The 14,334-nt window shown below is 39.1% G+C and overlaps 1 protein-coding gene across 1 annotated transcript in view; it reads left to right on the forward strand.

The window, feature by feature from the left end:
- The first annotated feature begins 2,616 nt into the window (after positions 1–2,616).
- The window catches only part of LOC110171268 (retinoic acid receptor gamma-A-like), a 58,324-nt gene continuing 46,606 nt past the window's right edge, over positions 2,617–14,334 (forward strand). Inside the window, exon 1 of the mRNA XM_055160617.1 lies at positions 2,617–2,838. Within this exon, the coding sequence (XP_055016592.1) occupies positions 2,670–2,838 (169 nt within the window). The 5' untranslated portion in view covers positions 2,617–2,669. The remainder of the gene's footprint in view (positions 2,839–14,334) is intronic.

Below are 14,334 nucleotides of genomic sequence, written 5' to 3' on the forward strand. Positions count from 1 at the left end.
ATTCTACACATTGAAATCAACACAATCTGATCCCACACACATCCTGGATCTTATTCTTTGCTCTTAGTTCATTTTCAGTGTTGGGAAGGTTACTTTTAAAATGTATTCCCCTACAGATTACAGATTACACACCCCAAAATGTAGTTTGTAACTGAATCCATTAAATTACTTAAAGTGAGTAACGTAATCTGAATACTTTGGATTACTTGATTTGCTGTAGAGAAGCAAAGACCAGGATATCGTAGCATAAGATGTTTTGTCTGGTAAAAGACAATGAAAAGTCCAGTCTTTACTTAACCATATTAGAAATATTATTGATAGAAAAGGAGGAGACAAGTCCGCACAGCATGATTTAAACCTGTTAAATCCTGTTTTAGTCTTGTTTTAGTCCTGGTTTAGTCCTGATTTTAGACCTGTTTTAGATCTGGTTTAGACCTGTTTTAGATTTGGTTCAGACCTGGTTTAGATCTAGTTTTAGTCCTGGTTTAGACCTGGTTTTAGACCTGTTTTAGACCTGGTTTAGATCTAATTTAGATCTAGTTTAGATCTAGTTTAAACTTGGTTTTAGTCCTGTTTTAGTCCTGGTTTAGACCTGGTTTTAGTCCTGGTTTAGTCCTGGTTTAGACCTGGTTTAGACCTGGTTTAGATCTAGTTTAGATTTAGTTTAGACCTGGTTTTAGTCCTGGTTTAGACCTGGTTTAGACCTGGTTTAGATCTAGTTTAGACCTGGTTTAGTTTCCGGGAATGAGTGGAGATATCGAGAAAAAGAAAAAAAAAATGGGGGGGTAGCCCAAAATGTGAAAACAGGAAAATACCGCCATGTAATCCATTTATTTCAACAAAGTAATTGTAATCCAATTACCACTCACTGAAACAGTAACTGTAACTGAATACAGTTTCTCATAATTTGTACTCTGATTACATAACTCCAGTACATGTAATCTGTTACTCCCCAACACTGTTCATGTTTTATAGAAGTATCAGATCGGGATTCGGTCTCAGCAGATACTCAAATTCAAATGACTCAGGGGCAAAAAAATGTGTACATGTACATCCCTAATATTATATCATTAATCTGTTAATCAAGTAACCTATCAGTTGGTTTCATGGGGGGGTGAGCTGATAATATCCCCACCAAAGTTGAGACAAAAACCTACGTCCTTTATGATCCAGATGATTCTAGTGAAGCTGTGTAGTTTATAAGGTAGAATAGAGTTTGAGAGAACTCAGTCTAAATGTGCAGGGTTTGTGAGTGAAGCATGTGTGAATGAAACAAAAAAAACACAACTCCAGGTCCTTTTGTGATGAGGAAACATTGGAGCTGATCAGAGAATAGCGTGATACAGCCCTTTAATGGAAAGATGGAGAGATTGTGGATGAGTCGTGTCTAATCGGCAGTGATATGGTAGTTTTGTTTTCGAGAGCGCTCCAGCCAACCCTGTGTCAGGAAAAGTATGTGGTTTGGAGCGGAGTTCAGACTTTGGAGGAACAAATGTGTTTTTTGTGTTAAAGGGGTTGCCTGGGATCCAGAATACACACTTCCCCGATACTTTATGAAGATGTGAGTCTGGTCACCGTGAATCTCCCACACTTCACATGGGCGTGATTGACAGCAGGAGTAGTAGTAGTAGTTGTTGAAATAGCAACAGAAGCAGCAGCAGTAGCAGTAGTAATAGAAGTAGCAGTAGCAGCAGAAGTAGTAGTAGTAGTCAGAGTAGAAGTAGTAGTAGCAGCATTAGTAGTTGCAGTAGCAGCAGTATTAGTAGGAGTAGAAGTAGTAGTAGCAGTAGCAATAGTAGTTGTAGTAGTAGAAGTAGTAGGAGTAACAGTAGCAGCAGTAGTAGTAGGAGTAGAAGTAGTATTAGCAGCAGTAGTAGTACTAGAAGAAGCAGTAGGTGCAGTGGTAGTAGTAGTACTAGTAGTAGTAGTAGTAGTAGTAGTAGTAGTAGTAGTAGTAGTAGTAGTAGTAGTAGTAGTAGTAGTAGTAGCAGTAGTAGAAATAGTAGAAGTGGCAGTAGAAGCAGTAGTAGTAGGAGTAGAATTAGTAGTAGCAGTAACAGTAGCAGTAATAGTTGCAGTAGTAGTACTAGTAATAGTAGCAGTAGCAGCAGTAGTAGGGGTAGAAGTAGTAGTAGTACCAGTAGTAGCAGTAGTAGTTCTAGAAATAGCAGTAGTTGCACTAGTAGAGGTAGTAGCAGCAGTAGTAGCAGTAGCAGTAGCAGTAGTAGTAGTAGTAGAAGTAGCAGTAGTAGTAGCAGAAGTAGCAGTCATTGCAGTAGAAGTAGTAGCAGCAGTAGAAGTTGCAGTAGAAATAGTGGTAGTTGCAGTAGTAGAAGTAGTAGTAGTTGCAGTAGAAGTACATTTCTGCAGAATCGCTGAGTGAAGTATTAAACTTGCAGCTCTTTAATTCCACGTGTCACTAAAACTCACAATGTGATTGGACGATCACATCAGACCTTTAAATCACGTGTGTTATTATTGCTTTATTGTACAAAAAAATAACACACTTTTTTCTGTTTCTGTCTTTCTTGCAGAAGTCTCTCTCCTCTCCTCCACACTGGGAGTCAGGTCAGACCTGGATGGCCCTGGTTCAGTCCGGACTGTAACCCCGGGTCTCTGAAGCCTCTGTTTTCTCCTGATCTCCAGAACAGAAGCACTTTATCTCCAAGATGGCGGGCAGCCGTGAGCAGCAGGTGCGTCACATGACCGGCTTCCCTCGCTCCATGTACCCGTTCAGCTTTAATTCCATGAGAAGCCACTCCCCCTTCGACCTCCTGGCCAGCGCACACCTGTTCGGACGCTTTGGAGCTGACCTGCCCAAAGAGATGGCCGCTCTGTGTGAGTACAGCAGCATATGTTTACACGCTGGAGATCACTGTGCACGGGTCACCAGAGTTTTTTGCTTTTTCTGGGTTTCAGATGATGTCATAATATTCTATAGGTCAGCTGTATGTAATGCACATGGGGACAGACAAAATGAATATTGTACAAGAAGTACAGTACAAGAATACAAGAAGTTAACAGCTCTAGTCACTAATAGGCTCTATTCACGCTCACAGAAGACGTTTGGAAACAGGCAGATACATACAGTCGACTTCAGGTCAGAGTCCTGCACGGGTCCATTTTTGGAGACCCGCACACACCCGCACCTGCGCAGTACAGCACCACACTGATCTATAACCCTATCTAACCCCTGATTATATCAAAGTTAAACCCACCCAGACCCATTAACATTTTATCCATTACCCTCTTGTGCTCATGATAAATCATTGCTCGTCAACATAACTTTTATCACATCAATCATACTGATGCTCCTCAAACCAAGAATGGTGCTGGGGGAAATTGCAGCGGTTGCTGTTAAGTGACGTAGGTTCTAGTTTAAATACTGTAGCCTCCCCCAACTTTCAGGTACCCAGTGGGTGCAGGACTCTGCTTCAGGTGTAGTTACCGTAGTTATATCAGAGTTTGCTGATATGAAGCATACTTCAGTATATAGGCCATGATACGAAATGCTTTTTGATACAATATATTTCAAATTGATTCGATATGGTTCAGTAAAAAATAAAGGCTAAATCATGGCTTTGATACTAAAAGTCTTTATTAAACCACTAAGTTTGTGCAAAGTCAAGGTGAAAAACCCATTTGACTCAAAACAGTGAAAATGTCAAATGTGTTGCATAAACAATTGAACTCTCCCCAAACAAGCAACAGAAGTGAAGCTCTTTCACAAAATCATTTAGTAAAATATACCAAAAAATATGATTATATCAATACAAAGATGAATTAACACTAGGGGAAATTGAATTAACATTAGGGGAACTTAAATTAACACTAGGGGAACTTAAAATTAACACTAGTGGAAGTTGAATGAACACTAGGAGAACTTGAATTAACACTAGGGGAAGTTGAATTAACACTAGGAGAACTTGAATTAACACTCATTGATGTTGAATTAACACTAGAGGAAGTTGATTTAACACTGGGGGAAGTGGAATTAACTCAAGGGAATTTGAATTAACTTTAAGTTAAAATAATACTTTTTCTGTTAAAAACAACTCTGAAATATGCTACCCTGAAATATTAACCTTCCATGTTTTTGCTGTGTAGTTTACTGTGGAGTGAATAAATACTGCTAAAAACTAAAACTAAAACTGATCCATTATTATTTATCATTATTTAAGATTATACAACCAATTCAGAACTAGTAAGTCCATAATAAATCTGAAAACAAGATGAATAAGCTGGTATAAGTTTTTAAATCTTGGCCAAATCAGAGAAATTTGAGGTGTAAAAGGTGTTACCATGACAACAGAACCTGTATTGCCAGAGCAAATTTGTCTCATTCTCAGTTTATGGATAAGCCACATCTCACACAACCCAACCCAGATGAGATTCACATGAGAGTCGTTCTGCGTCCTGGTTGGGTAATCTTCTTGAGAACCAAAACCCCAAATTATAACATAAACAAATGGGACTTTCTTTCTTTTCCAGTCATTTGTTATTATGACGTTTGACTCGTATCCGGGGACTTAGATATGTTTATGAAATTTAAAATCAAAATGTAAAAATAAAACAAATTTGTGTGAACTAAATGACTACAAATGTAAATACAACCAGGCCTATAATTTGGATACATTTAGAGATGTAAGTGTTAAATAATAAAACACACACGACACAGATTTGACATGAGAAAGTGAAGAGAAGCTGTGTCCCGTGTTGAGGCGTAGGGGGCACTGTTGCACAAGAACTTCACAGCCACAGCAGAACATGAGGCAGTTTTGTATTTAACAACTAAGATTTTTTTTTTCCTTTCCTTTTTTTTTTTCTTTTTTTTTTTTTTTCTTGTTTGTTCATTTTAGACTTTGGGGACATCCTGATATGAGTGATTTTTTTTTTTTTTGTTGACCATAACTTAAATGATTGAAAAATAATGTTGGGAAAGTTCATTTAGGCGCCCACATCCTGTTCTCTCAGTGTGAATATGTGTACTTTCAATAAAATATCATAGAAAAAAGACAAGTCAAAGGCTCATATATAGTACACATATAAGTCTGAGTAGTAGTAGTAGTAGTAGTAGTTGTAGTTGTAGTAGTAGTAGTAGTAGTAGTAGTAGTTGTTGTTGTTGTTGTTGTTATAGATATAGATAGTAGTAGTAGTTGTTGTTGTTATTATTGTAGTAGTAGTAGTAGTGGAGCTGTAGCAGCAGCAATAGTAGCAGTAGTAGACAGATGTAGTAGTAGTAGTACTAGTAGTAGTGGTAGCAGTAGTAGGCAGAAGTAGTAATAGCAGTAGTAGTAGTAATAATAATAATAATAGCAATAGTAGTAGTGTAGTAGTGTAAATAACTGCTGTCTAGTCAAGTACAAAAATACTTGTAAGTTAGAGCCCTAATGAACAAGCATCATAAGTATTTGTATGTGCAGAACTCTGATATGTACTCTGACATGTACTCTAACATGTACTCTGACATGTACTCTGACATGTACTCTAACATGTACTCTAACATGTACTCTAACATGTACTCTGACATGTACTCTAACATGTACTCTGACATGTACTCTGACATGTACTCTGACATGTACTCTAACATGTACTCTAACATGTACTCTGACATGTACTCTGACATGTACTCTGAACATGTACTCTAACATGTACTCTGACATGTACTCTAACATGTACTCTGACATGTACTCTGACATGTACTCTAACATGTACTCTAACATGTACTCTGTACACATGTACTCTGACATGTACTCTGACATGTACTCTACATGTACTCTGTACTCTATGTACTCTGACATGTACTCTGACATGTACTCTGACATGTACTCTAACATGTACTCTGACATGTACTCTGACATGTACTCTGTACTCTGATGTACTCTGACATGTACTCTGAACATGTACTCTCTGACATGTACTCTGACATGTACTCTGACATGTACTACATGTACTTGACATGTACTCTGACATGTACTCTGAACATGTACTCTGACATGTACTGTACTCTAACATGTACTCTAACATGTACTTGAACATGTACTCTGACATGTACTCTGACATGTACTCTGACATGTACTCTGACATGTACTCTGAACATGTACTCTGACATGTACTCTGACATGTACTCTGACATGTACTCTAACATGTACTCTGACATGTACTCTGACATGTACTCTGACATGTACTCTAACATGTACTCTGACATGTACTCTGACATGTACTCTGACATGTACTCTAACATGTACTCTGACATGTACTCTGACATGTACTCTAACATGTACTCTAAAATGTACTTGAACATGTACTCTGACATGTACTCTAACATGTACTCTGACATGTACTCTAACATGTACTCTGACATGTACTCTGACATGTACTCTAACATGTACTCTGACATGTACTCTGACATGTACTCTGACATGTACTCTGACATGTACTCTGACATGTACTCTAACATGTACTCTGACATGTACTCTGACATGTAATCTAACATGTACTTTAACATGTACTCTGTGTCTCAGAGCATAGAGGAATGCATGTCACACTCTGAAAACGTCTTATTACAAGTTCCCCAAGAATGTGCAACCTGCCCCAGTGTAATTAGGGCAGATGAATGCAGTGTGTGTGTGTGTGTGTGTGTGTGTGTGTGTGTGTGTGTGTGCGTGCGTGTGCGTGGGTGTGCGTGGGTGTGCGTGGGTGTGCGTGTGTGTGTGTGTGTGTGTGTGTGTGTGTTGTGTGTGCGTGCGTGTGCGTGGGTGTGCGTGTGTGTGTGTGTGTGTGTGTGTGTTCGTGCGTGTGCGTGGGTGTGTGTGTGTGTGTGTGTACTCTGGACACAGGTATTTTAGTGACACTTATCTCCTTATCTGGAGCTTTATCTGCTCCTGATACAGAGGCTGGAGACTGGAGGGAACGGGGCCTGGAGCACCTAACCTAACCCTCACCACAACCTACGCAAGAACACAGTAGTAGTAAGAGTCATAGTAGTAGAAGTGAAAGTATTAGTAGTAGGGAGTGGAAAGTACTAAATTTCCAGAGATGAGCAGCTTACACATTTACTGTAACTTTTTAAAGAAATTGTGTGTTTAAGAATACTTTTCTAGCAGCATACTTTTACTTTAACTTGAGTGATATTTTGATTGAAGTACAGTAGCCTTACTTGAGTAAAAGTTGGGTTTTTTCTTCCCACTGTGTCTTAATCTACAAGTGATAGACATTGACAATAACAAATGATTTGAACATTTGTGTTTCTTGGAGTGCTTTTTTTTTTTTTTTTTTTTTTTTTTTTGGTTTTGTTTCTATCCTTTGGAAATATGAAAATGATTTGTAGTTTTGTCCTTCTAATCAGATTTACTTGAAATTTTGTAGTTTCTCTCACACTACTACTAATACTACTAATACTACTACTACTACTACTACTACTTTTACCACTACCACCACTAGTATCACTACTATTACAACTACTACTGCTGGGATTGCTACTACTACTTCTGCTACTTCTAACACTACTACAAACTCCACAACAACAACAACTACTACAACTACTACTACTACTACTACTACTACTACTACTACTACTACTTCTACCACTACTATCGTTACTATCACTACTATCACTACTAATACTACTACTGTTACAACTACTACCACTACTACTGTCACTACTACTTCTACCTCTACTACTACTACAACCACTACTACTACTACTACTAATACTACCACTGCTACAACTACTATCACTACTACTACTACTACTTCTACCACTGTTATCACTACTGCTAACTCTACAACAACAACAACTACTACTGCTACCACTACTACTACTACTACTACTACTACAGTAACTAATACTAACTAAAATACTAGGTTAAATTCCAGACTCCTTGTTTCCTGATGTTTTTTTCCCACAGGTCAAAGACTTAAATTTTTAGATTCAGATTGTCTTGAACTGGTGTATGTTTGTATGTGTAGTACTTCAGAAGAGATTGACCAGAGTATTTGAGTACTCTGAGTCTGGTTCCTCTCTTGTCCTCGAGGAATTTTCGTATCTTATTTCAGCTCACATCGTTTAGTTTGATAATAACTTCAGCAGTTTCATACACACAGATAGAACTATGTGTAGTGGAAGAGTGTCTGGACGCGTGTTAGTAGTAGTAGTAGTAGTAGTAGTAGTAGTAGTAGTAGTTGTAGTGGTAGTAGTAGTAGTAGGAATGGTGTATTTTTCCATTGTGAACATTGTGTCCTTTTGTAATGCTCCTATACCAGTCACATCTTGTTCTATGTGATGAGGTGTTCAGGTCTGGTGAGGTTTGTGGACTTTTGGGGAGAGGGGGAGGAGGAAGAGGAGGAGGAGGAGGTAAGAGGGGGAGAAAGAGAGGAGTAAGAAAGAAAGAGGGGAGGAGATGAGAGCGAGAGAGAGAGAGGAGAGGAGGAAAAGTGGAGGGGGGAGAGGGCGTAAGAGAGGGAAAGAGCGAGGAGAAGGGGAGAGGAGAGAGAGGGGGGAGGAGGATGAAGAAAGGAGGGGAGAGAGAGGAGGAAGAAAGAGGGGCGGAGAGAAGGAAGGAGAGGGGTGAAAGGGGGAGAGAAGGAGGAGAGAAGTGGGTGAAAGAAAAGAGAGGGAGAGAGAAGAGAAAGAAAAAGGGAGAGAGAGGGGAGGAGGAAGAGAGGGGGAGGAGAGGAGGAAGAAAGAGAAGGAGGGGGAGGAGAGGAGGAAGAAAGAGAAGGAAGAGAGGGATAAGAGGGGGAGAGAAGGAGGAGGGGTGAAAGAAGAGGAAAGAAGTGGGTGACAGAAGAGAAAGAAAAGGAGAGGAGAGAGAGAGGGAAGGAAGAAGAGTAACAGGAGAGAGCGAGGAGAGAAGGAAGAGTGAGAAGGGATGAGATGGGGGAAGAGAGGAGGAAGAAAGAGGCGAGGAGAGAAGTGGGTGATAGAAGAGAAATGAGGAGGGATAGAGGAGTAGCAGGAGTATGAAAGAAAGAAGGAGAGAGAGGAGAAAGAGAGAGAAGCGATGAGAGAGGGAAGAGGAAAAGGGGGAAGAAAAATATGAAGGGTGAGAGAGAGAAGAGAGAGGTCAGAGGAGGAGAGCGACAGGAGAAAGTGTGAGGGGCAGAGGAAGAGGGAAAAGAGGTGAGGAGAGGAACGAGAGAAAGAGAAAGAGCGGGAGGAGTGGGTGAGAGAGAAAAGAAGGAGGAGTGCGGAGAGAGAAAGAGAGAAGAAGGGAGGAGGAGGAGGTGTATGAGTAACATGAGCGCTGGGGGCCGCTCTGTGTTGTTCTTTGTGTCTGTCATCGCGGCCACTCTGCTTAAACGCACACACACAAGTACAAGAGCCACAACACACACACAACACACACACACACGACACAACTACGGAGGCTCACACACGACAATCTGGCGACACTTTGAGCGAAAACGAGAAGGAAACGTAGAAAAAAATAAAATCCAAAAGGTCACGTTTGGAATCTGAAGCGTCAGGAGCGGCGGTGATAAGAAAAGGCGAGTTGTGTCACTGCAAAAACACACTGATTCTCTGTAGTGACATCACTCTGAGGGGAGGGGCTGTTCTGCATATGTGTCTAGGGCGGAATGTTCAGCAGTCCCCATGGTGACTTGTTTATCATCTCAGCTGTTGTAGTTCCAGATAAATCAGTTCTTCCTAGTCAGATTGTGTTAAAACAAAACTCAGATTAAAGTCTAACTTGAGTAACGCTTCAGCTTCAGACAGAGCAGTGCCTCCAGTTAGCATCACAGACTCCTCAGCTGCAAAGAACAAAATCCCTACTCAAAGTTTTAATCCTGATTTTTAGTTTATTATTATTTGGAATTTATCTTAGTGTTGTTTACTCCATTACAGTCTATTTACCGTATTTTTTGGACTATAAGGTGCATTTGAAATCCTTTCATTTTCTCAAAAATCGATAGTGCACCTTATGTATTAATTCTGGTTGTGCTTACTGACCTTGAACTGGTTTTATGTGGTACACTTAAAAATCTGTCAAAATGTTGCAGTACGACGTTGGTAAACTATGAAGCCGCACCGCTTGATGGATTGTCAGAGCATTACGGCAACTGTAGTCAGGAGAATCACGAGTAAAGGGCGAAGTATAGTTCTGCGTCAGCATTTATGACATCAATGAAATGCTACATTCATATATACGGTCTATGTGTGTGACCTGCAGATTTATAATCTCTGAAAAGTTTCACATGAACCATCTCCAACACGATCGAAGCACAGAACAGACTCAGCATCAGCAGTCCTTTAGTCTGACAGAAGCTGAACCGCATCAGCCAGAAGGAGTGAGCTGGGGTATTTTTTAGCACTTATAGTTTATGCAAATGAGTCATGTGGTTTTAAGTTTTGTTTCTATTAAACATAAACAAATGTGCGCAAAGCTGCATTAAACACATTATTACTCAATGTATATTTGAGTTGTCCGCGTAGGAAATAAAAAAACTAACTTATAGCCGTATAGTAATAGCAGAAGTAGTAGTAGTAGTAGTAGTAGTAGTAGTAGTAGTAGTAGTAGTAGTAGTAGTAATAATAGTAGTAGTAGTAGCTGTAGTAGTAATAGCAGAAGTAATAGTAGTAGTAGTAGTAGTAGTAGTAGTAGTAGTAGTAGTAGTAGTAGTAGTAGTAGTAGTAGTAGTAGTAGTAGTAGTAGTAGCAGTAGTAGTAGTAGTAGTAGTAGTAGTAGTAGTAGTAGTAGTAGTAGTAGTAGTTGCAGTAGTAGCAGAAGTAGTAGTAATAGTAGTAATAATAGTAGTAGTAGTAGTAGTAGTAGTAGTAGTAGTAGTAGCAGTAGCAGTAGTAGTAGTAGTAGTAGTAGTAGTAGTAGTAGTAGTAGTAGTAGTAGTAGTAGTAGTAGTAGTAGTAGTAGTAGTAGTAGTAGTAGTAGTAGTAGTAGTAGCAGTAATAGCAGAAGTGTAGGTGTAGTGTAACACTATCCAAATCTCACGGCAAGATATTATCATGATATTCACTTCACAATACGATATTTATTGTGTAACATGAAGTAAGTTACAGTAAAAAACATATATCTTCATGTTGTCTGCACTGAAATGAATCATGGGATATGTAGTTCCTTATGTTTATTAGCTGTTGTTACCATAAAACTTAGAAACTTGTAATTCGATATATTGTGACAGCCCACGACATTATTGCGAGACTTTTGACGATACGATCTCACGATATTTCAGTTATAAAAGCGTTTTCGGCGAGTTTATCACTTTCAAAACAATAAAAGGTAACGCGGTGATCGAAATCTGTTACGCGTTACCGTTAAAACCGCACAGACGTCAAATATCTCCACTTTAAAACAAATGATCCAGACTTGAACAAAAGCTTTTCCTCTGAGTGTCCTGTCCAAATGTTCATTCTCAGTGACAGGGGGGCAGAGCTGTGAGTCAGGCCGTAATTATCTCAAGGTGTGGACGGAGCTGGCAGTATCGCCCCCTGCAGCGCGCCCGGGCACACTGCAGGTACGCGCCGTCCCTTCGAAGCGCTGCTGAGTACTAGCAAATACTACAAGTGGATAAATACAAATACGTGGGCGTCGGGAGTAGTAAACAAACTAGAAAGAGCGCGTGGGGCTCTGTTGGGATTCGGAGCTACAGGCGTGGGGCGATGGAGGGGGGAGGTGGGAGGGGGCGGGTGTAGAGCCCCACTGGGGGGTTGCTCCAGAGTTCATCAGCACCAGAAGAGGAAAGGAAAGAGGAGAGAGGAAAAGAGAGAGGGAGGAGGAGGAGGAGTGTGCGCGGTGTTGACAGCGACTACACGAGTCTGCAGCGGGACAAACCCAAGGAGTGAAACAAAGGAAAAGTTTAAGAGAAGAAAGAAAGTTAAAAAAAGTACTGCATGTTGGTGTGATGTCTTAGTGTAATACCACAGATTGTTAAAAGTACATTATGGTTCATGGTGTTTTGTGTTTTCTGAGGGTGCGTCAAATGCTTTTCTCCATGGAGACGTTATTTCTTCGTCTGGAATGTTTCACAGTATGGCATTAAACCTTTCTATGTTCAAGAAAACCAAGCCAGACCAAGTTTTAAGTCAGATCTGTGGAGAGGCGACCCTGCTCACAGTCAGAATGTTGTTTTTCTAGGTATTTTTGAGCTCTAAAACCACCTGTACTTGAGTAAATGTAAGGTAGAGCTGTTTAATGTCACACTGTGGAACATTCCAGGCAGAGCAATGACATCTCCATAGAAACAAGCAGGTGGCGGACCCCCAACCAGAAAATACAAAAAGTATTTAAATATTCAGCCTGCAGAAAATCAAGTTTTTGGAGCTTTCTAACATGTTATAATGTTATTCTCTTATCAAAAACAGGCCTGAAGGAGTTACACAGCAAAAATTCGAGGGTTCAAATTTCAGAGTAAAATATTTCAGAGTTGTTTTAACACAAAAAATGTTATTTTAAATCTTTGAAAGTTAAATGAGGGTTCGAGTTGGGGTTATTTGCCAGAGTTGACATGGTTGAAGTTCATTCAACTTCCCTTAGTGTTAATTAAATTTCCCTTAGTGATAATTCAATGGCCCTTAGTGTTAATTTAACTTCTCCTAGTGTTAATTCAACTTCCCTTAGTGTTAATTCAATGTCCCTTATTATTAATTCAACTTCCCCTAGTGTTAATTCAACTTCTACTAGTGTTAATTTAGCTTCTCTTAGTGTTAATTTGGCTCCTCCCACCCACCACTTCAAACTCCCGCAAGAGTAGCCCAGTTTGAACTAGTTTTGTTCATAATTTCATCTTAAATTAACTCAAATAAAGTGTAAAAATAAAACACCTCTGTGTGTTGTTTAGCTAAATCAGGATAACCCTACAAAATGTTATCTGTTGACTCTCAAATTGTTAATATAACTCTTGATTTCTTCTCTTGAGGAACTTTGGTCCAATGTTACTTAATTAACATTTCCAAAAATGTTAAATTAACTCTAGAACAGACTGGACTCATATAATCCCTGAGAAAATGTTCAAATTGATTCTGTGAAAGTCAGTTTTAACACTCCACTTTTAGGAAATAGTAGGCGGCTGCCTGGGGCCCCCAAACCTGGAGGGGCCAATTTCCTTCAGTACCACTAATGGCTCAGGCCTCAGAGCAATTAGATTTTCTCTCAATGTGACATTAAATGAGAGTAATATACTTGTCAACAATAATCATAAGAAAAATAATCATAATCATATGTAATGTAAAAAAAAATAAAACTACTTTCAGCTCTGGTTATCTAGTAGATGACCGAAGTTTCCAATCCACCATAATTCAAACAAATAGAGATGTGCATGACTCAAGATGGGGAAAAACTAAAAAAAAAAAAAAAAAAAAAAAAAAAAAAAGTGCTTTATAGTGAGGACCCCAAACTCAACTTCACCTAGGGCCCTCAAGTTGCTAACTCTGCCACTGTTTATATGTAGTATGTGCATGATTATTGTTTCTCTCTTGGCACAAACTCAAAATAAAACAAATCAAATCAAATTTAAAAAAAAAATCTCCAGGACAGGCCGATATTTTGTTTTGGTGTGTCCTGCTGCCTCAAAATACACATCCATCTTTAACTGAACACTTAATTGCAAAGACGTAACTGCTGAAAACATGACTACACAGCCCTCTTATGGGTTTGTGATGAAAAAAGGGCTGTGGGGGAGTTTGTTTGAGGCAAAAATTTGGATAAGAAATCAAAATTTGAGTCACATATCGGACCAAAAATATCAGCTTATCGGCATCCGCTGCAGAAAGTACAAACCAGACCTTCGCTCGTTTCAGAAACACGGACCTCAAAGCTTCCCTTGGTTGAGTGTGGATCTGATCTTTTGCATGTGAAAATATTATAGGACTAAAAATAGAAACTAGAAAAAGAGGAATAATGGATTGTTCTGTAAAAGTGATGCAACAGCCGAGGCAGAACTGGTAATACTAGTCCCCACAAAACATGTTCTCGTCGATTAATGACATGCAAAGAAAATATGTGTTTTTACTTTCAATTTCACTCACATATGTGTGATTTGTTCTGTTGTTTTATCCACTGATAGTTTTAAAAAGTAGTTTTGTAGTTTTTATTCGATGGAAACTATATAAGGATGATTTGCTTTGTAATTATTTTGTTGAACTTTGACAAAAATCTCTTAGAAAAATGAAATCACAACACATTAGTCACAGTATTTGCAGTAATCTGGATACAATTTTAATAAGATGATGCACATTAGTCTTTATTGAGGTAGTCAGTGAGATTATCAAAAGTTAAAGCTGCACTGTGTAACTTTTCTGCATGGTTCAAGAATGTTCTTTAACTGCCTTTATTTGGATTAACTTCATTACAGTTGTTTTTATTGCTCAAAAATAAC

Source organism: Boleophthalmus pectinirostris, unplaced genomic scaffold (assembly GCF_026225935.1).
Source record: "Boleophthalmus pectinirostris isolate CB_2022bp ecotype Guang Dong unplaced genomic scaffold, ASM2622593v1 HiC_scaffold_3, whole genome shotgun sequence".
NCBI classification, from domain to species: domain Eukaryota; kingdom Metazoa; phylum Chordata; class Actinopteri; order Gobiiformes; family Gobiidae; genus Boleophthalmus; species Boleophthalmus pectinirostris.